The sequence below is a fragment of the Tetrao urogallus genome (genome assembly GCF_951394365.1).
Source record: "Tetrao urogallus genome assembly, chromosome: 1".
Lineage (NCBI taxonomy): Eukaryota > Metazoa > Chordata > Aves > Galliformes > Phasianidae > Tetrao > Tetrao urogallus.
In genome coordinates, this window is record NC_136813.1 from 128,290,586 (window position 1) to 128,314,613 (window position 24,028).

The window sequence follows — 24,028 nt, forward strand, 5'->3', positions numbered from 1 at the left end:
ACAAAAACACTGGGGAGTAGAGAAATCAGTCAGTAGAAAAAAATGAACTTGACATGTTCTTCTATCTGGGAAACTGACAAGTTAAGATAAAGTTGAAAAAATGTAAATATAAACCAAGCTAAACATCCAGCCCATGCCCTGTGAATTGAGGATACACTTGAATCCACATCCAGTGAATTACACACATTTCTTTGCAAAACTGAAGATATGATTCTATCAAGAAGTGGGCAGACAAAAATACTTCCTATCTGATAAATCATGCCCTTAAATGCACAGGATATTATGTAGTTGCCATTCATTCCAGCAGATGAATTCTTGCTAAGTAAGGTCTATGTTTCCACGGAGTATAATTATTTTTGATGTTACAAACGTGATGTCAGAGGCTTCTTCGGGGACAATAACAGCTCATCTCTTTGGATTAAAAAGAAAAAGCTCTGAAAATGTGCTGTAAAAAGGTTAAAGACAATTTACTTTCTAAAAAATGATTTAATTAAAGAGAGAGTCTACTGCAGTAACCAAATCTTTGAAATAATGTCTTCGAAGAAAGAATTTCTTCCATATGCATTTGTAATAAGAGGATTTGGTTACAAAACTAATTAAATGCTATAATAATAGCCAGTGTTCTTTTCTGGGGGCCTGATTAATACAGCGGAACGGTTAAATAAAGATGTTAAATGCACTTAAAAATCCTATTTTACTAATATAAGGCATGAATAAATTGAAAAAGGATATACTCTGTGTTATTTAATTGAGCTTAGAAGCAAGTGTCTCAGTTTTTCTCTTCTTTTCCCCTTTTCTCCACTGCTGGTATTTTTCTTCTCTAAGCTACCGAGCACACTGACTCAAGAGGCTCCCCGATGTCAGACGAGAGCAAGGCCGCTACAACAGAATGGCCTCCACACGCGTGTCGGTTAATACAAGCCTAACCTCTTCGAACCTGGTTTGCCTACATGCTCTAGGGCACAGAACCCAGGAAAAAAAAAAAAAAAAAAAAAAAGAAACAAGACAAGAAGGTCTATTTTTATGCGTTCTGCTATTATTTTGTTTGTTTGTTTGTTTTTCTGATAAATGAAAGGGGGACAAACAGGGCCTCGTCTTCAAATCTGGTCTTCTACTTGAAGGATATATGGGCGCTCATACTTTGGCCCAATAAAACCTTAGCACAGGCACAAGTGTTTTGCTGGTTTGGGACCCCAGAGCCTTTTTTGTTTGTTTGTTTTCTTTTTTTCATTTTATCATTGCTGCATCAGGCTCAGTATTGAAACGCAGGTGGCAGACAGGTCGCTCCAGCTACCTCTTCAACCAGCCTGACCAAACGCAGGCTCAAGCACAGTCCCTCAGACAGAAATATGCAGATGACAAAACCAGCATTGGCCCGAGCCTTAGCCCAGGCCTACGCAGTGAGCAGCAAGCACAGAACTCATTCTGCTGCCCTGACACCAGCCTTGCTCCAGCACCGGACCGAGAAGGGGCTACCTCCAGAGCATCTCCAGAGCATCTCCTGCAGCACTGCCCATAGTCAGGGGCTGAAATTTGGCCTGGCTGAAGTGAAGGGACCTTTGTCCCATAGACTTCACCAAGGCTGGCTTTCTAACCCACACGTCCAAGGCTTGCTCCAGTCATGCTTGCTGCAGTGGCACCTACCTGGAGCTAAAACAAAGTATTCTGGTAGCCCAACGTTACACCATTAAACCAGAGAGTCTCTACAGCGTGGTAGAAATTAAGCATCCAGCAAATGTGAGGTGAACCCACAAGAGTCAGAAGTAATTTGTTCACAAAGACAGGGAACAAATTTAAAAGTTAAAAGAACAAAAAAACAAAACAAACAAAAAAAAAGGAGCAAATATCTGTTTTCACATTGTACATAATGATGATATAAAAACAATTGCCTATTTTTATTTTTTTTTTAACTTCTTATCTAAACAGAGTGCTTCAAAAAAATTGGCTCTAGATGACTGGTGTAATTAAATAACTAAAATGAGTGATGAGAGAGCAGAAGTTAATTAAGATTGAAAACAACACTCCCATTAATTCACTCCATCATAATAAACATCAGAAGTTGACATGGCTGGGGCCAAAATTAAAATAACAGAAAGAGGAATGGTGTGAGCAGAAGAAGAAGCTATTTGTTTTCATATGTATATATATATATTTATATATATATAAAAAGGCAAGGTGGGGAGGGGTATCCATTTTAAATAGCCTAACAGCTTCATTTGCTGCACTGCCAAATTAGAACAGAATAAAGTTAAAAAAGGAGGGGGGGAAATAAAATAAATTATACATAATTTACTAATCTGGGAACAGCTGACCATTATTATTATTATTATAATTACCATTACAACACTAGCAAGAAGAGGCAGTTTAACTGAAAAAAAAACCAAAACAACCAACCAAAAAAAAAACAACAAACCAACCAACCAAAAAAAAAAAGCAGTCATAAAACACAAACAAAAGGAACCCTCTCTGACATGGAGGATATGATCAGCTACTCCTAGCATAACTTCAGAGCAAATCTTCTGAGAGAGAGAAAATAGAAAAGAATTTTTGTGAGGCAGAGGTGGACATCAAAAAGGGAAAACAAGGAGAAAAACAAAACAGATGTTGCTGGGTAGAAGTATCACACATCCAAACTGCTCGTTGGAGTACTCTCCTACTCTTCAATGACATTTGCTTGTTTGCTTTGTGCAAGGTCTGCACAGCTCAAGTTACACTTCAAGTGGTGATCCAGCAGAAAAGACCCCACATCGTCCTCCCCAGCCCCTCCTGCTGCCTGCCACTTCTGCCCTGCATATGGATTAAATGGCTGCTACCATGAGGTCGAAATTCATGTCGTGAAGGTAAATTTGTAAAATCAGCATTGCCAAGTACTGAACATGCTGGTTCTGGCAAACCCTCGGGCTGAGATCTGGCTGGTACTAAGATTCACAGGGCTATTTCCACAAGGCTACGGGAATGCTGGCAACGAGCGTCCAGTTTACCAGTGAGCAACAAGAAGGTGGTATTAGAAAACTGACCCAGAAGACGACTCTTTTTCTCTGTATGACCCTGGGACTTTGCAGATCTACTGGACAGCTGCTGCTTGAAACCAAGAGGTAGCCTTTTTGGTTGGTTGATTGGTTTAGATCTAATGCTTCTGTTTTGCTACATGAACATGGATGCTTTCTTTCTAGTGGAAGATGAAAGCGCAGAGATGAAAAGAGATTCTGTAACTCACTTATATTTATGCTACTCTTCCAAAATAAAGCAGAATACTCAGTTACCTTGTTGAAATTACAACAGGCTAACATATGGTCAGCATTACATTTGTGTAAATCCACCTTCTTTGCCCTGACTGCTGTTGTCCAAGGGAGGCAAAGCTGCACAACATACCTAGGGGCTCTAGGATGACGCTGGAACTGGGAGACAATTTTTCACCTGTGAGAGGCAGCATCTAGAGAAAATCAGCACCATAAAGGTTTGGGTTCTCTGTTCTCAACTTTGAAAACAAAAATCTCTCTGTAACTATTAGTCTTTCTTCCTACAAAAACATCCCACTGATAAAAATGGATTTCTGCAGGTACAATGGAGGGAAAAAAAATGCCAATTAAAGAAAACAAAAACACAACACAATCAATTGCCTTTTGAATCAGAGATCAGTACTCAGCAGCCCTGTAAGTACGAGTTCGTTAACACTGGACATCATGGTAGTCTAATTACACTCAGTGAGAAGTTAACATCTCCAGCTGCCCTGTCGTGTGTTGGACAAATCCTATTTTGAACAATCTTTTCTTTATGTCCTACATGCTGCCACTTGAAGTGTAAATGAAAAGCAAAAGCTCCTTGCAGACCAAGTCCTTTGGAGAGTGTGGGATTTCATTCTGGAACATGCTTTTTGCTCACAATAGTCCAATATTATTCTTATTAGTACCATAAACACGCACACATGAAAATCCAAGATCATAAAATATTTTTTCTCTAAATTTCTTATGCTCTCTCTCTCTTTCTCTCTTTTTTCACCTGAGAATGGCACCTACAGTTTCCTTTAAAAAGCAAAAGCAAAACCAAAAATATAAATCTAATCTCACCAGCTGCTGGTATATCAGGTTCTTTAAGGGATTGTCTAAGATACAACACTGTCCTAACTTGAGATAGAGCGGAAAGAGATAGGAAACCCAAAGGAAAACAGAAACAGAGACCAACCAAAAAAATAAGCAAATTGGACTAGTTCAGCGCTGTAGTACAAATTTGGCACTTGCTCAAAGACTCAGTATGATGTGCAACTGATGAAGAGAAGTTCTCTCTTGAAAGGAAATAATTGCTTGTTGGGGTTAACAGAAACAGGCTCCCCACTTCCTTCCTTGCCAGCCACGCGTACACACACACGCACACACGCTTCAGACCCAAACGTGCCAGGGAGGAGGAGAAGGAGGTGACAGAAGGGGAAAAAGGAATTTTATCTTTTTCTTCTTTCCTGTCAGGTGCATTACCAAAAAAAAAAAAAAAGAAAAAAAAAAGGAAAAAAAAAAAGAAAAGAAAAGAAAAAAAAAGAATTATTTCTCTTTAAACTGTAGCACAAAACAACAAAACACATTCACAAGCCACTTGTTGGCACTGTGTACCTGAGTGAGAATTTCTAGAACATTGTAGAACAAACAGCCATAAAGTTTATTTGAAAAAAAAATAATAATAATAAAAGGTCGACGGGTAAGACTTCAGTGCTTGGGTATAGCAGCTGAATTACTGGCATTATTTTACCCATAGCTTATATTATTCTGTTGTTGTTGTCGTTGTCTTTGTTTCCTTTCTTCTGAGCCTTTTTTCTTCTGATGCAGGCTGATGTCTATTAGTCAGCTGATGTCCCAACTAGTTAAGACTAACAGTTAAAGTAACAGTCAGTGTATGAGAAAGTTAATGTGCTTGGCCACTGGTAAGGATAAACCAGATGGGGCTTTATTTATTTTTTCTTTTCTCCTTGAAGTCCTGCAGGTCATGTGATATTTGGACCCTGATCAGTTGGCTTGCCCCGCAATGTGATTTTCACTGTCACTGCCATAGTCCACATCGGGGTCATCCTCTTCCTCATCATACTCATCATAGATTTCTCCATTGACGTCATCGGTCTGCATCTCTTCCTTGATATGGGGCTCCTCACCTTTGATGCCGTAAGTGCTCTGGATGACGGGCATCCCGGGCTCGGGGCTGCTGGACACACTTGAGTGCTCTGAGGGCAGGTGTGGGGAAGGCATTCCTGCCATGGCGATGGCTCCTGGGTAAACGACACCTGCGGTGGCAATGGGAATCTGTGCTTGTTGCCTGCAATGGAGAAGAAGGAAGAGGAAGTCTGAATACTGGAAGAAGCAGAGAGAGAGCATGTATGACAGCGCTTGGCAAACCCATTAGCATGTGCTCTTGGGCATTCAGAGGGCATTCAACTTCACTGCTAAGGAAATTTAACTTTTGTGAACTTCTGCAGTTGCACCTGAACCACACAGCTTCAGCATGCCTGCCTGTGATGCAAATTTCTTTATTAAGCTGCCAGAAAGAAGCAAGCACCCTTTTAATCGTGGACTACCTCAAAAAACACATACTTTGAAAATCTTAAATAATCCCAAGCGGCTGACAGGACTGGAAACAAAAATTTGCTAACAGGAGAAACGAAGCTAAAGCTGGGTAGCCTGCAAAGCAAAGGGAACTAACACTGGAAGAGGAGAAAGCAAAGGCCTCTCGGTGAGAGTACTCTATGCTAACACATGGACCTGGCCCTTATTAAGGAGAAGGGCAGTGGGCATTCCAGGGCCAACATGGGCTTACAGGATGATCGCTAACGGCCTCCCTTTGAAAGGTGACAGTTTCCAAAGTGACTGACACTGGTGAAAAACAGAAACTTTGAAGCAGGGTGGATAAAACTGGGAAAAGCCAGACTTGAAGTGGAAGCATGCATTATTTAAAAATAAATAGAAAGCAAGAGAGCAACATGAGCATTTGAGCAAATCCTCTATAAGATGCCTTTATATAGCATCTAAGCCTTGGAAACCTGTCTGCAGCAATGAAAGATGAATTATTCCAGGCCACAGAAATTCCCTTTGCAGCAAGAACACTAGCTGTGTTATACCAGTGTTTGTTTCCCTGAGAAGCTTCAGGGTCCCAACAAGCCTAGAGGTTTAAAATTCATGCTCCTTTTGTTTCCTTGCTGCATGAAGTAATTCCATTGCAGTAATACTCTTCAGTACATGCTGCACATTGTAATGTCATCAGCGGTGTGTCCATCTGTACTGAAAAGCCTTGCCACAGGAGACAGGGCAGAGTCTCTTGAGATGAACATTCGTAATTAAGAATGAAACCTTTCCCTGTTCCCCTGCCTGGCTGTGCCCTGGCTGTACAGTAAGCCCTGCACAGTACAGTGATCCTGAAAGACTCTCCTCAGCCAAAGAGCTTTACATTTGTTTGGAATTGCTAGCTGTGTTTTCAGTTACTTCCTGCCTGCCATTCAAGCAAGGCTGCTGTCAGTACAATTGTTATTTCCCTGTTGCTGAAACAAGTTTAAGTTGTCTCAGCTGAAGACACAGCTCTTAAAGAAGGTAGCGGATCTAATTTGCATTTTATTCCTAATTCAATAGGAAGGCTTTGTTTTCTGGAGTCAGCATTTCTCTAACAAGATTCAGCACACTTAAATTGCTTTTAATATTTAACAATAGGAATACTTCGCACGTAAATGACGCTTTTCAGAGTGCTTTCCAAATATTAAATAATTTAAGAATAGCATTTTTCCACTTCTATAGGATGTCCACTCTGGAGGATGAGGTGAGTTTACCACACCACCATTAAAGATGAGGTCATTAAGACATGAAAGCATTAAGTACTAGAGTTGCAAAAAATGCTCAGTCCTTCCCATTGTGCTGTTTTCAGGCAGGTTTTCAGGATGCCCCAGCAGCTTGCACAGTGAGAGCTCTTAAAAAAACCCCATCACTTATTTTTGGGCGCAATTAAGAGTTGTATTTGTGTTCAGCCCCAAATGACCTGCCCAGGGCGATGCAGCAGATTAGGAACCAAAACCAGGAATTCAGCTGCAGTGCTGGGACTCCCAGCATAAAACACTGACCCCACTGCGGTCACTGGCCGCTTCGTCAGTAGCTCCTACAGAGATTTCACCCCAGATTCTGTGCTCTAATTGCCTCACTACAAATTATCTACAGAAATGTCTTGATTTCAATGTCAGCCTTGTTTGGAAAGCTAAATAATATGCAGAGCGTTACAAGGTTAATTTTTTTCCCATGATGAAGCATGCATGTTAACCAGATAAGCAGTGTTTTGGGGGCTCTGCTGCACCTATTCTTTTTCCAGAAAGCACCCCTCCTCTTTTTTTAATCTCTTGATGCCAAATGTTGGCTGACTTCCCTATGTTTGTTTCAGTGCTTACCATTGGGATCACTGGACCTGCCAGCACCACAGGGTTAAGCAGCTCAAATTTCTCTGCTGAGCGGCTTATTATAACAATGCACACTGTAGCTGTTTAAAACACAGTCTGATGACACTTAACAGTTGCTGGACAGATATTCTCTCCTTTATTGCTACTTCTAGTCATTAACTAGGGAGATGTGCAACTCAGTTCAGTTAATATGTTTCCAAATTCAGCCTGAGATGAAACAGAACATAAATTCCATTATTTGTGAGGCTTGTTTTGTTTTGGTGCCTTTCCTTTTTAAAAAAAATTTTTTTTTTAATTATTATTTTTTTTTTTACCAATTACTGGAGCGATTACAGAAATATTACAGAACGTTTTTGATTCTTTTAATCTGCTTTAACCAAAACTAAGGAGCATTTGCAGAAGGAAAAGACATGAGTTTTCCAGATAGATTTCAGCCTGGTCATATCAAGCCGATCAAACTGATCTATTAAGTGTTTATCAAAACCAATCTTCTTGAAATTTATACTCAGCATAAAGCATTTAGCTTATTGAATTGGAAGACATCTACTTCCTACTCTGATACATGCCATCATGATGGACAATGGATGCAACTTCATGCCTGATACGAATTAAGTGAGCCAAGTCTGTATTCCAGCTGAAGTTCAATATGTTCAGCAGTCCTTTTACAGACCACTTGCTACAGATCATACTGAATGCAAACTAGTATTTTTGGCTTTTGGATCGACAGGCACTACCACTGATTTATTCAGATACAACCTCTGAGGCCCCATAATAATGTAATATTTACAAGATTTTATTAGAAAACTTACATTTCATTGGAAACTCTTAAGCTTTTTTTTTTCTTTCTTTCTTTTTCTTTTGCATGATCGGAGTGGAAATGAGACAGTTGGCTGAAGCTGTGAGATGAACATATAGCAGAGCCAACAAAAAATCCCTAGCTGCCTAACTTCCTCCTGGAACGCACTGTTTGAAAGTATAAGCTTCACATTCCGTTAGCAATATATAATGTTCTTGCCAATAAAATATATCATTTACCACAGTGAATTAAGAATTCTCCCTGAAAATGTGTTTGTTTTTTTTTTTAATGAAATGAATGGTAGTTTTTAAAGGTCCCATACCCAACATTAAAATACTGCCTCATCTCCTGACGTCTGTTGCGCATGATAGCCTTGTACTCGCCAATGCGTAGTTTTTTGCCATCTACAAGGCAGGTACGCTTCGGCCTTGGCTTGTATTTGTAGTCTGGGTATTTCTCCAGGTGCTGTTTGCTGAGTCGGGCCTGTTCCTCGTAGTATGGCTGCTTCTCTAGGTTTGTCATAGCTTTCCAGCGAGATCCTGTCACAAAAAAAAAAAAAACAAGAAATGAGGTTCTGCTCACTCACAAGCACTGAAAGGCAGAGAAGCAAGTAGGTCACTTGGAACAAGACACCGACGGTCATATCGCTTTGGGCTGGGAATCTGTCAGAGCTTCCAGACAAGGGTCAGGTCTTGTTTGCATTTCACTTGTAAACCTCTTGAGTATGGCCATGAGGCAGAGAGAGATGATACTGGAAGCTTTCACTATTTTATGGAAACTTTTCTCTGTTATGGGTTTTTTTTTCAGGTAATCAATAAAAGCATCAGATAATGAGCAATCCATGACACTTACTAGAAAACTGAGGAGCACTGTATATTAGTGAACTGTGAGAAACCCCTTAGGTATGTCAAGTCTGCTCTGCTAAGAGCTTCTTTTGGCAACAGCTTTCCCCTCCTCTAACAGGGGAGGCAGCATTCCCAGATGCTGTGATTTGACTGCCATGCTGCACTATGGCTGGATCTACTCTGGATACTTGCATGTCTAACAGCTCAGTCTTTCATAACAAATAACATCTTTCTAGCTACTACGTTTGTGAAAAGCAGAATCTGAATTGATCATAAATAGTATGCTGCTGGGCACAAGAACCTGCAAAGACCCTGAAGCAATGCCTTTAACAGCTATAAGCTATCCCATATGTCTCAGCAGGGTGTTAACTCCAAGACCAAGTCCCGGTGAGCACTGCCAGCTCCAACTTAACAAAGAATTTAGTATGTGTCATGAAAGGAAGAGCACTGGGATACTGGAACACCTCTCCACAGAGCTGCACTACGGCTTGATTGCTGGCAGCCCAGTTTCTGACATTCTGCCTATGCTAATGTGGATATTTGAGCTATGGAAATAATGAATACTGAATAATTTTTTTTGAATACCTCCTGAAAATTACAAACTAATATTGCTTAAAAGACATAGTATGGGAACAGAAAGTAAAATTTCTTGAGTTAGCTATCCTATTTTATTTTTCCATGGACTACAGAAGTGCTTCAGGGTAAGATACATTTCAAAGAACAGGAACGGTCCAAGCTGTGAAACATGTGGCATAGAAGGAAAATTTTACTGGAAAATAGACCACTTTCCTGTTGGGGGGAAAAAAAAAGTTTGAATAGTTTCTTGATTTAATGGGTCTACAATGTCATATGTCATATTGACTTCCTCTTGTTCTTCATTTCTCATGGTTATTCATACTGCACTTAGCTCATGCTCTTAGTCAGGTCTGTCTTAGCTCACTGTGCCCCCAAGACTCTCAATATAGAGAGCAAAACAGCTATCCCTTCCAATGGAAGAAGACAGTTTGGTTCCCTCTGGAAAGCCCCCTTCAGACCACCGACACACCATTTTCCCCATCAATCTTTGAATCTTTATTTCAAGCTGCCGTTTGAGCTTAAGTATTTCAAGCTGTCTTCAGTAAAGGGCTGGCAGGCTGGCAGTGACCCAGGCTGGCATCACACCTGGTGACAAGCAGTGGGAAATCATGGCGTCTTTGTTTGGAGGAGGAGCAGTGGATAGTCCTTTCTTAGCAAACATTCCAGTGGAGTAAAAAATGTCAGGTTTTTTACATATAAGACACAGAGATTCCCCAGCTAGTTCTGGAATGAGAGACAGTTCGCTGTTTCAGCTACCTGTTAATAGCTTATGATCTTCAAGATCCCTTCCAAACCAAACCATTCTATGTTTCTGTGGTTCCATCTGAATATGTGAGTAGATGGTTTCTAGGATTTGATCTGAAACTGCTACATGGCACTTGTATGCCACACAAATCCAGAAGCTCAGTATGAACATCCCTGACACAGCACTGTGTTATATGGGGCAGCCACACTGCCTACAGAATCGTGGTCAGCAGCTTTGTCTCCTGCAGAGAAATTATCCCATGTTTTTTCTGGCAGAGGAAGTAACTAGAAAAAGTGACACCAACTTTCCACTCGTAGTGCCTCTTAGATTTTGGACTAAATGACACAGTGATAAACATGTGGAGACTGCCAAAACACTGAAATGCTGGGTTAGCGCACGAGATGGAAGTACAGATAGGATTGAATGATGTCAAAAATTAAGGGCAAAGCTTACATTGCTCTTATAGGAAGAGGTCTACTTTGAAATTCTGCCTCTTGGACATCTGCAAACTGGCTTCTTAGCATATGAAGAAAATAATGAATTTTAGTAACGCCCTCTAACCATGAACATGCCGCAGCCCTGGTGCCTTAGAAAACTCCAGCCCCAGTTCCTGTCAATGAAACAGTTTTTATTTATGAATAACAAAGCTAAAAACCTCACAGATCTTAAACAAATCTTGATATTCGCTTTACATACTGTGAGGGGACCTGCAGCTCAGGGGCTGATTAATAGTCAGGTGTATTTTGAGACTGACGTAGAGAAAGATAGAAATTAAAATCAGTAGTTGCAAAATTGTCGTGATTTCTTTTTCTGCGCAGGCATAATTCTTTTTTCGCTGTGCTATCTCACTGCAATCCTACACTCAGACCTGAGCAGACAGATTCCTACCCCTCACGTGAAAAGTTCTGTAAATACTGGGTGCAGTTAGGCAAACACATAAGTCTTTGCAGGATCGGGGCCATAAAAATTGAAATTTTGATGCATAATATTTGTACATGCAGTTACACATACAATATTTATACATAAATGTCACTCATTATGTTTTTCCTTCCTAAGCTGTAAACTCAATACAACAAAAATCCTGGCAGTCTCACCTCTCTTCCTAGCAAATTTTTAATAGCTGCTTTCTGCAGGGATATCTCCTCTTACTCTGATTTTATTGTTTTTACAGAATACATTTAATATCATTTACTAGTTTGTTTTGAAGTATCATAAATAATTAAACAAACAGCGATGTCAAAATAAATGTGATAATGGGCATATTTTCTGGTGATAAACTCCAGGTTTTTACATTCGAGCATTTTCACTTGTTTCCTTACTAATATGCAACATCCAAGCAGCTCTCTAACTGGTCTTAATGAAACTTTTGAAATTCTGAACAATCTATTACTCTGAGCCTTGCACTTGTAGGCTAAGGTATGAATAAGGATCATCAATCAGCACTCTAAACTGGTTGATAGTACCTTGTGTTTGAACAAAATATATCTGTAATACATTTATCTGCAGTTTTTTATATGTCAATAAACACACACATGCAGGCGCAGGAACCTATGCCAAGTGCCAGCCCAAGCCCAGATAAGGTGTAATTGAAGAATCTTGAAAAAATGTTGCTTTTTAAGGGAAGATTTACACTCGTTGGTGAGCTTTCTGCTCACCATCTGTGTTGGAAAGCTCCGAGTGGGTCAAGTATGCAAGGCTTTTCTCTGTGAGTATGAAAACAAGAGCCCGTCCCCTCCCTACACACATACATAACGACGGGTAGGATTCTCACACTGCACTCCCCGATCTGGTGCCTGAAGTGTTTAGAAAATAAACGATAAAATCACTAGACTTTGCAGCACCAGCACAAGCTAGGGCAGTTCAGAGCTGTGCCCACGTGAGGCATTTCTGGTGACAGTGAGGACAGCCAGCCAGCTGAACAGGGATCGGCAGTAGAGACAGACAGACACCCATCTCTGCACACGTGCCTGTATTTCAGTGGGGCTCATAGCTCTGCTGACTGCCAATTTCAAGCCAAATTTCTCCTCTGAGAATTTTCAGCTGCTTGTAACACTGGCTAACTTTTAGTCTATGGGACTGACATCTTTCAATCTGGGTATCTGCAGCAGGCTGATTTTACATTTAAAAAATACAGGTATACACACAAGCACGTATACAATGCATACGTATGCATTATAGGTATGCATATATGTCTGCATTCACACACATGAACATCCATGAAAGGATTTCTGAAGGTAATAATTTCCTTCAAATCTCCTTACGTAAATTTCTCAGTGAAATTAATTAAAATATTTACAGAAATATCTAAACAATGCATTATTATATTGATAGGGTCCAGCAGACCGTTTTAGCACTTCTTTTAAACAATTTACTAAAAAAAAAATCATTATCCACAAGTTTAAGTTGCAATGAACAGATGGATGACAAACGTATGCACAGATGAATTTAGTGACAAATCCATGTATCTAATTTTTATGCTCAAAACATAATACCACAGTGTCAAACATAATCCCCAGAGAATGCAAGTGCTAGGAAGGGCTTCTCCTCTCATTTTACTATAAAAATGACCCTGGATGGGTGACAACCCATCTAAGCCATTCGTGGTGACAGCAAGCTCTCTGACCTCAACGGCAACAGCACTGCTTAAAAAATGGCAAGGAAAAATGGCAGAGTTCTAATAAAGAGCCCCTACTACTTGTCTGAACTGTAAGTTTCTGTCTGCTCACCCTACGCTAGTTAACAGAGAGCTCCCTGCTGACTTCAAAAGACTGGCCTTTTGCAATTGAGGGAAGACCTTTGCAACATTCCTGCCAGGGAAGAAGGCATTGGGCATCCCTCTTTATTGCAGAGGAGGAATAAAAAAAAAAAAATCAAACAGTGATGCTGGAAGGAAATAGAAACATCATTTCTTCCTACTTTAAACCTTGCTTTTCCCCATATCTGACAGCGAAACACTAAAGAGTTTGGAGTCAGCTATACTGTCTGTCACCTCAACAGGATCTGTAATGAATTTGCACATTTTACTCCAACTACTGTATATCTAATCAGAAAAAGATGTCCCCATATCTCCCTGATCTAGCGCCAAATAGTAAAAGGTGATTCCTTATGTTAACAATTTCAGCAGAATGGCTTATTAAAACCAGATTTTAGGGTATTATAAAATGCTTAGAAGCCCTTTAAAATGTCAACCAGGATCCCCAGAGACTGCGTAAAATGTCAGCCCAGCTCAAACGCCTGTTTTAAGCAGAATGAATTAGCAGCGTGCTGTCGGAGGTTGTTATCCAAAACAATCAGTTAAGAGGGAAAACATCAAGCTCTCTTTGTACTTTCTATATGAAAAGGGTCATTCAGAATGATCTTGTAGATTTCTGAAGCTGATTATTTAAAAACAGGTTTAACCAGGCCCTCTCTCAATTTAGAAACAGACCAAAACCATTACTGCTCTGTTCTCAGCCTAATCACATCATACACCTGTAACCAGTATAATCCCTTTTAACCAGTATATGGCTATTTTAACATCAACATAAACAATTTACCCTTCAAATTCTGCTCCTAAAACTAATCTAATCATCATGTACTACCCTTTTAATCATGGGTTAATTTCATCATGTCTGTCATCCACAGCCAATGCATTCTGCCTCTCCAAGCAATTTTATCTAATTTCCACTTGCGTTCTGCTAACTTCTTACAACACCACCCTAATCAAGCTGAGTATCAAATCTTTGACCAGACTAAGCTCAGCATATTTACCAGCCCTGCACCTGGTTAATGGTGCCATTACCATCACGTTCATGTCTCTTGTCTGCCAAACCAGCCAGACATGTAGCCCAGCTAATCAAGGTCCCTGGTTAAGCTTTTACCCACTGGCAGGACGTATGCTTAGATTCTGTAACACAGTTTATATCAGTAAAAACGCACCATCTCTGAGTTGGTCACATATATTTATTTTTTTCTGCACAAGAGTAATTCACTGGCCTCATAAATCTCCATTTATTCACCATCTGTATCATTCAGTGTCTCAAACAGGAGTAACTTCAGACAGAATATAGTCCTGGGAATTTAAGTAGGAACTGAAAAATTTGAAGACTATGGCATGAAATTTGGTAGGTGATGCTCATGACAAATATTGCTTGGGATATGAAGACTAGAGGATATGGAAATTAATTCTGATATTTCTTTTTAGATTTCAGAATTCTTCTCAGAATATTTAGAATAAAAGCAGCTTGCGATAGAAATCGTGCACTAAGTGAAAATTTAATGTAACAGGAACAAAACAAGAATAATTTAAAACTTAGGGTATAAAATAAAAGGATGTATTTTAGGATCTTTTCCCTGTGTCCACTGCTTTGAACAGACAGCGCTAAGGCACAAATCAAATAGTGTGGTGTGCTTCTAGTTAGATGAAATTCATGGGCAAATACATGATAGCAGTCATTCTGTGCATGTTCAACAGCTTAATAAAATGAATCCTTTACTTCACATTTTTGCACCAAAATCCACACCACAACCTGAGTAATTATAAAGATACAAGAGCACTTCAGGTTACAATCAATATATAGCACTGGGCAGCATGGTGGCAGTTTGTATAGCTGCTGTCCTTGATGCAGTACCCAAGAAGCTAAACAGACAACCTAAAGATAGTTATTCAGTTGTGTCAGGTGCCCCGCTTTATTCCATCAAAAGTGCTGAGTTTTGTGACAAGAAAAATAAATGATGTCAAACGTACCTAGTATCTTGCTGATATTGGAGTTGTGCATGTCAGGGAAGGCTTGAAGGATCTTCCTCCGTTCATCTTTAGCCCACACCATGAATGCATTCATTGGGCGCTTGATATGGGGCTCATTACTGCCACGCCCTCTGGATTCCCGATAAATTCTTGATTCTGAAACTCCTGCACTTCCTAAAAAGAGAAAGAATATCACTCCCAACTTGTGTTTCATTATACGGCTGCTTCTGCCATGAGTAGCCTAAGTGAAGTGCTGCACATTAAATGAGTCAATGTTCTCAATGCTGTTTCTTTTACTTGAAGCGGTAAGAAATACCGTATAGTGTATAATGTCTAATTTTTAGTTCTTCTATTGACTCAGCATCACATAACACAGACTTGATGAAGCATTCCATTTTTGTCAACATAAAGCATTAGACTGCTTTTTGAAAACATCTTTTACCACTTAATAACTTAAAATCAACACTTATCAGTGTAGATTTTCTTTTTACTTTCTTCCTTTCTTGTTACAGAATGTGATGTCAATGGTGTGATATAAAGCAACATCAGGTATTTCCTCTTAATCAAGCTTCTGGCTACCAAGTGGACATTTGAACATCTGTTTTAATGCCTACTTCTCCGTAACAACACAAGCAATGGCAGAGAAAGGAAAGAACATTAAGATTGCTTCATCAAACCCAGACAAGTTCCTACAGAGGCAGAGTGTGCCCCATCTGAAGATGACCAAGTCTGTAATTCACGGACTTCCTGTGTGATCTCATCCCACACCTAATTGCTTCTTTAATTCATTTTCACCATCAGAAATGCATTTTTGTTTCCTCCCTGAGATGTAGAGCATAGAAAAGAGAAGGCTAAAAATTAACTCCACAGACTTAAAACGCCAGAAGATGAATCATTTTTTCCTGTCTAACCACATACCAGTAACCCCTCACAGACCTCTCAAACACTCGGACTGTCCTCCAGATGACAAAGATACATATACACAACACTAGAAACAAGGAGAAGCCATTTGTACTGACCATCAGAATCTCCACTCATGTTGAAATCCATCATTGCGTGGCTAAACTTCCCGTCTTCACTCTGTTTTACTGCCAGTTGCTGAGTCAGGGTCTCCAGTGTCGTTTTGTCCTACATGGGGAAGATGTCAGGATTTGCATCAGGAAAACCATTAAATACTGTAAATGCAAAGTTTGCGGGTAATTTAAAGGGCTGATAGAGAAGATGTGTAACAATTAATTCACAACAGTTTACTGAGTCAGTTATTAAAAAATACATACTATTATTTTTTTTGGAAGCAGTACAGTTGCAGACTCTCAAGTCTTTTTTAAAACATGCTTATTATCCAGTGATGAGCTAAGTTCGCAGTGTTGAAAAGATTACTTTAGTTGAGCATAATAAAACTGGATGCACATCTGAAGAATACTTCAATTCCCTATGTCCCTGGGACAGCATAGCTGGACTGGAAGTTTAGATGATACACGCTCTTGCTCAATATAATAATTGCTTTACTCTACTTCCCGCCTGAACTCATAGTGCAGAGACATGGGCAACTTTGCCCTTTTTTCTGTCTTAAAAGGCAGTGTTTTGAGAAGCAGACACAGGGGAAAAAAGGGAAAACTTTAGATTGAACTTATTCAGGCCTTAGGAAAGGATCAGCCTGGACTGATACGATACTTGGGCAGTGGTTTGCGTTCCTGTCTGGACTGTTTACCCAACCTTCCTAACAGCCCGTCCGTCATTCACATACTCAGAACTATCTGTGAACCCAGGATTGCAACAGGCTAGTGTGTGCTGCCAATTAATCTGTCAGGTTGCAGCGGTGTCTACAGACATTGCCAGAACAAGATGCCAGGGCAATTAATTCCAATGTTCTCTTCGAAATATCTCTCTTCCTTCTGAATTGTTGGACTTTGCAAATACAAAGGTGTTCCATTTTCCAATTGTTTTTGTTTTCCCTGTGCATATTACTCATAAACATTCTATCTTCCTGACAATCATATGTTTAAAAATAAATCTTTCAGGAAAGCAATACTAACATTTCAAAATGTTAGGCACTCTGCCTTTTGCGAAGCTAGGAAAATGACATGATGCTGAATTATAATAAAGTGGCTCCAGTTGAAAAAAAAATCTTTTGAGCGTCTTCCTGAAAGAAAGATTGCTGTTTTGTTGATCTGTTCCACACTCAAAGACTGTAAAAGATCAACAAACTAAAAAACTCTCAGATTTCACATGGCAACCAGAGACTTTACAATTATTCTGTGTAGCCTAATAATGTCACTGGATTGTATTATAGAAGAAAACAGAAAAGAGAACAATATGAATACAGAAATGTTTCCCTCAATGTGATGTCCCCGCATCTGCAATTCAAAGAACAGTTCAAATTCACGTAAGTCATTTTCCCATTTCAAGATTTTCTTGAGAGATTTAGAAATGAAGCTAATCTGCTCAACTGGGTACACTCACACTTTAGGGAACGTTAGGTTAAATTTCTCTTCCCTAACATTCACTTTCATTATGAATCACTTCTGTGCCCTGTCCATAACCAGATGTATCACCACTGAAAACAATGCAAGATGGATTATCGTCTTGGGTTTTGCAGGAAAACCCCATGTGGCTGAGCCAGTCTACCACAAGCAAGCGGGGGTTCTGCAACACTTCCTAGGCACAGCAGATCCCAAAAGCTTGGAGAGCTTGAATAAGCACTTGAACTTTTCCAGTACTTAGCTTTACCAAACTCTTTGGTTTGCTGGTTTTAACTTAGTTCTCATTTCCAAAGCAGCCTGCATGCAGATAAAATATCAGGAATAAGTTGACTATCTCATCCAAATGGTTCTATGATGCACATGAACAGTTTTTCCTCAAAAAAAAAAAAAAAAAAAAAAACACAAAACAACCAATTTATCATCAAAATCATAATGATGGAGTTCACAAATGTGTATTTTAGTTATCATTTAAAAATGCTGCCACCAGTCTCAGATGTAAAAGAACATTTCCTCTTGTTTGGTACACCAGTGGGGAAGGGAGCCATTCTGTTGCAGATTTTTTCTTGAATGATGTATAAACCTCTTAGAGAAACAGAGCTGAGAGCGCAAAGGGCACAGACTTAACAGCTCTTACTTTATGCAGTAAGCGCAGCTGTTGAAGTTGGAGGCAGTCACATTCAGAACCGCACTCTCCCTACATGATCTGATTGAGTCTTAAGGTCAGCAAATACTCTGGCATGCTGTCTGCAAGGTACACACTGGGTACTGCTCGTTTATCAGAGTTTGACTTAACAAGCCTACAGATGCTCCACTGCTATCCATCTTGTGCTAAGTTTGCATTCTGAGATACAGCCACATCCAATGAAGTGTGTGAGGGAGGGCATGATGGAAGAGGAGAAGGGCAAGGATGCCATTTGGTGCTGCTGCACTACTGGGCTACTGCACTTGGAGGTGCTCTCCAGGCATCTGGAATAGAGAAGCAGGGAGCTCACCTTCTCAGCACGGTTCCAATTTACTCCTTGCTCCTTAAATATATAATATGATAACGTATTCAATCCCTAACTACAAGCTTGCAGATAAAAAGAAGTTTTGCATGATGTTGCTCTTGAAATGGAGGATGCTGAAACAGCTAGCTGCACTCTTCTGCGTTAATGTTTAAAAAGGTTGAAGTTCAAAAAAAAAAAATCAAGCAAAGATAAATATAAGGCCTGCTCTTTTCTAAACCTCTGCAACAACATCAGAAAAACAGAAAGACAGCAGTGATGCTCTGTAAGGACGCAAAAGCCCAGCTAATGTGAGTAGTGTGCTCATTTCCTGGCCTATGCTCTTCCTACAAAATACACTGCACTTGATTTTGCCCAATCCCAACATATAAAAGCACTTTTAAAATTACAAAATATCTGAAAGGGGCCAAGTGACATTCCCACGTTATTTTGTTTCCAAGTGCTCAGTTGATAGGTTACTACTTCCAGTTTGATAGAAGCATCTCACCAGTTTTCTACAGAGCCTTTCAGTTCATGGAGGAAGTATTCATGGAAGCTCCAAAGTAACAAAAGATCCAAAGATCACAAATAAAATGGCAACCTGTTGGCAATTCTGGCACGGTCTCGTCTCAGAGAACATAATAACTTCAGACAGAGATACATGAGGATTTTCAAATTCATATAGAAAGCACACATATTTATCATCACTACCTGGAACTGATATCAAATTACATGTCCTTACAACTGCCACCACTCTGCTATGCTGGGAATAGCTGTGTAAACACTAACGAAGCTGCGGTATCATCCAGAGATAACAGGTGGGATACAGGCATGTTGGTTTCGGCAGCACATGTTAATAAAAGAGTTTTGACAAAGCATTTTACTGGACTCTGCTTAAACTTGTTTATTGTTGTCTCAAGCCCCACAGATATTTGCTCTGCCATGCGTAGGATGTAATGGGAAAAAGAGTTCAGCTGGTGAAAGTCTATGTGCTTGCAGGTTTTAAAAGCTGCAGGGAAATAACCAATGATAATCCCTACTCTTCAGGTTCGTCCCACACTTCAAAGGTATTGATTGCAATTCACCCCATGATTATTGCATGAGTGGCATCAAATGCAGCCTTAGACACAATCATGCTGGGAAGAAAAGGCAAGGCTGGTCCAAACCCAGGGGAGTGCTGCAACACTTCCTTGTGAGACCTGCTAAAAATTACACTGCATTAAGCAAGGGAAACAAACAGTAAGAAATGCTTCTGCTTTTGCAGGCGAAGAAATATGGGGATGCCTTGTTCAAGATAAAGTATTTCTTCCCCTTCTAAATTTCCGAATTTTGTATCTGGCCCCAGAAGAGTGACTAGATATCTTATGAACATCTTTTTTCCTCTTTAACCTCAGTGAAGAACTCAGGCAGATGTTGAGACAAACTAACCTAATTTCTGTTGGGACCGTAGGAGGGAGTCTGTAGAGGCAGCAAGAGTCTAGTTGTCTGAATTATCTAAAACGCTAACACGCAAAACAGAGAAGATAATACTGCAGAGAGCAATCCCACAATAGCCCAATGGTTGAAAGCATAACCAGGCAGTTTTCATCAATAGTCACAATGCAATGAGAAGTTTCTAAAACGTCATTAACCAAAGAAAGTAATCTGATAGAGAACACAGATCTGTAGTTCTGCTCCTAGCAATGTTCTAGTTATGTTTAAAAGGATAATAACAATAAAAAAAAAACCAAACATATACACACATGGAATGTGTCATGTAGGAAAAAAAAATTATATATATAAAAAATGACTAAGCACTGCAAGTCAGAGTCAGTTTTGTGGTCAGCTGCAAAAGTTACTTGGCTCTCTGTCAGGGTTAGCTGTCATAGTTTAACAATACATTGATCTAAAAATGACAAGAACTTGGTTGCAGCCTCCTCCATGGAAGAAACATAAAACAAGAAGAGTCAAAACATATGTAGAGCAGCTTGATAATCTTTGCCAGAACTCCTCCTGCTACTACACAAACGTGAAGTAAAATACTGGAAGGCCTGAGAAAGGAAGACATTCTGACACATCTGCCCGATGCCCTCTGACCTCACCGCCTCTGTTTTGCATTGGATCTGGGTTACAACCCAAAGGGTACACCTGAGACCCTGGACACACCTCCACTCCTGAAGGACTCGCGATTCCTCCACACTGCTTTGAATGCTGGGCATATGGCAGTGAACCTTTCCTCCCCTCTTGGAGACATCCTTTTGGCTGGGGTATTTGGAAACCACTGACAGCCCTCTGAACTCAGTTAGAATTGCATTTTGGCAAGAGCTGTTTTTCCGATTGCGTAATTCAAGGTTAGCAGTTTTACTGAAGCAGTCCACTCTTCAGTCTTCTGCTCCCCTAGCCCTACCCCCATTTCCCCTGATATGAATATTTTCCCTTTAAGTTTGATGCCTGCAGAGATAGAGCCTGTGTAGAACAGCAGAGGAGTAGTGCTCAGGCACATCTTTTCATATTCTTGCCTTTCTTTTTCCAAGTGAACTGAAGGACCAGTCTAAAAAAATGTGGACTGCAAGGAGAAACTTGCTCCTTAGTTCTTGCACCTAAGAATTAGAAACACACTGATGGACAGAGTGGCTGGTATCTTTGTTCTCTTTGGTGCCAACAAGTAAAAAAAACCAGGCAGCTGCCCAGTATTGTCCTTTTTACTGTCCCATTTCCCCTGCCCCAAGTGCAGCTTGCTCAGATATTCAACATCCTGCACTGAGGGAGTAATAAAAATAATAAAACTTAAACTCTAAAGGTGGTATTTTCAAATAGTCTGAGTTTTAGTACGCTAGTTTTTATCTTAGACTGTGAGCAGGTCTGGTGGCATGAGTGAATGTGCTTCTCTGAGCAAGCTCCAGTAAATACCAATCACTCAGACACAAACCTTGCACAAAATCTTAAAAGTACTGAGCAGATAAACTGCTAGACTATGATCAGGCAATGAAAGTTCACTTCTGTTTACTACATAAAAATATTTTTAAATATCAGACACACTGGTGGTGCCAGGTATTATATATTCAACATTATGGCATTTTTCTTAGCTCCCCTAAAAGGTGAAGAGTGTTATCCTACATCTGACACGAATGAAAACTTTGCAGAACTAATCTTTTTGTGCAATTCCTCTGCATCTTGCAATAATAAACATCAGAATAGTCTGTGTTATAAAATCTTCATCCACTGTCTAAAAAATACGGAAAACTGGAGGAAGGTAGGCATTACAGGTGACAGAGAGAGGGAAAAACTTGCGAGGTGTGCCCAGAAGTCTGCACAAGATGAATTATTTGCAGTTCAGGCATCTGCTCCTGCATATTAATGCCATGCATCTTCAAAATGAATACTGTGCACATTGCTTATGTCCTATTTCAAGTTACAATCCAGGTCATGTTATACCTGTCATTGCCGTAAAAGAAGTTCTGACTTTTTTGGAGGGATCTTCTGCTTAGATTAAGGTGTAATAGATCACGTTGCCCAATTGTGCTGCACTCATCAGTGAATTTAGCCACATAATTTCACAAAGAAAAGTGGTGTTATTATCCCTTTTTATCAGATGAGAAACTAAGTCACATATTAAATGAATTTTCAAAAGTTCTACAGTAAGACTGGTGGTTTAGGAACTGCACTCCTGAATCTTATCTAAAACTTGTAACCTCAAGCTTCTCATTTCTTTGTGTGTGTGGAACTGTGATTCTTGCTGATGGCACATGTTACAAGGGAAAGTGAAATAAAATATGAGCAGTGACAGATCCACCATTACAATAGACCTTGCTTAAGTAACGCTTGCAGGGCTGTAAAACTCATAAAAAGCACATGCATGAAATGATAAAATAGAGTGAGACTTTCAAATGTTGACTCAGTAATTGTTAAACCCCTTCTGGCTGCACAATTTTATAGTCTTCTACTGTACTAATGAAAAGGGAAGAAACAACAAAGAAAGGGTTTAGCCTTCCAATTATATAAACTCTGTGGACCACCAAAGAAGATGAAAGATTATTTATAATGTCATGGCAATTCATCATTTGGGAGATTTTTTTGTTGTTGTTGTTGCATCAAAGTTGAGTATGAAGAAACAATGCATTCACCACCCCCTCAGCTCTTGCAGTCTTGCTTATCTGAAATCTCTCTTTCACAGAATAATCCACCCACAGAATCTAAAAACAGCATTAGAAGACAGAAAATAAAATATCTTTCCTTATTTGTAGCTCCTTCTGATTTTATGGTACTTGTTTCAGAATTTTATATTAAGTCTTAACTGGAATTACAATATTTGGTAAAGGAACAACATATTTGCTTTAGGACAGATATTCACAGATTGGTCCAATACTGCCTGAAAATCATTGTATCTAATTTGTAATATATATGAAGTACTATATGGACTCAATGAATAGGTAACCTATTAGGCACTATAGGAAAAAAACATCTGAGAGATTGAACAGGCCCAAGCACTTAACCAGTCATCTCAGGAACATACACTGAACCACTGGGAGAATTCACTAAAATTTGTAATAGCCATTTTCTTTGTCATACTCTGTTGGATGTGGGTCTTTGCCTTCTAAGAGCTTCTTAGTCAGTACCTATCAAAGCTCTGGAAGTAAGACAGAGTCCAATTAAATAAAAGGGGAAAAATTCTCAATAAATTGGCAGCCTCTAAGGGTCAGCTCCCTAAGCTATATGTTTCAAATTCTTTATTCTAGGAAGAATGACTTCCTTGGCAAAATACTGTATTTGACTTGGAAACAAATTTATGGAAAGTAGCACTTCTACAGGAAATTAGGACACTGAGGTCCTCCTTCTCTTTGGTCATGAGTTCTGAGAGATAGTGTAAGCCAGGACTTTTAAATGAAAATGCAGGTAAGGTTGGATCAGTCAGTTTCTTTAAGGAAGAAACAAAAGGAAAGCAAAAGCAAAGCAGAATGATGCTGCCTCCTTCCTACAAAAGTTTTCATAGTGCAGACATAGGCATTGACCTCAAGCAAATCCAGCTGTAATCCACTGACTGCAAATAGGTTAAGAGTTGTATGACCCAGTTTCTCATCTAGACTGCTTTCTGCGCTTACATGCTCTGTTAAGTTTGCCTGCATTGTTCAGTTGTTCTGCACAAAACTGAGCAGGATAGCGATCATGATACATTCCTGCCATTGTGAAGAGTTTTGAGATCTCTGCATGAAATGTGCCATGTAAACTCCAATGAAAGATTTCACAGCAGGTCAGACAGAGCTGTTATAGCTGGCGTTGGAGGCAAGGAAGGGCTAACTGGGGAACAGAGGGTGTAGAGCAAAATCAAAGCTAGATGAAAATCGCAATCCATGCAGGGTATCCTTAGAAAGAGTGTCTGCACACATGTAAAGAGAAAGCAACAACAGTCTCTACTTTCCTGCAATTGTATTAAACAACAGGCAGGTCAACAGTGCAGTAGCCTTACAGACATGCATACCATTCTCTTCC

The 24,028-nt window shown here is 39.7% G+C and overlaps 1 protein-coding gene across 7 annotated transcripts in view; it reads right to left on the reverse strand.

Moving 5' to 3' along the window:
* Nucleotides 1-4,991: 4,991 nt before the first annotated feature.
* Nucleotides 4,992-24,028, reverse strand: part of SOX5 (SRY-box transcription factor 5) — a gene marked incomplete at both ends in the record, with an annotated part of 282,959 nt that continues 263,922 nt past the window's right edge. For all 7 annotated transcript variants that reach the window (XM_079543756.1, XM_079543754.1, XM_079543753.1 and 4 more), the window contains 4 exons: nt 4,992-5,295; nt 8,527-8,743; nt 15,097-15,266; nt 16,112-16,224. In XM_079543756.1, coding sequence (XP_079399882.1) covers nt 4,992-5,295; nt 8,527-8,743; nt 15,097-15,266; nt 16,112-16,224 — 804 coding nt within the window. The remainder of the gene's footprint in view (nt 5,296-8,526; nt 8,744-15,096; nt 15,267-16,111; nt 16,225-24,028) is intronic.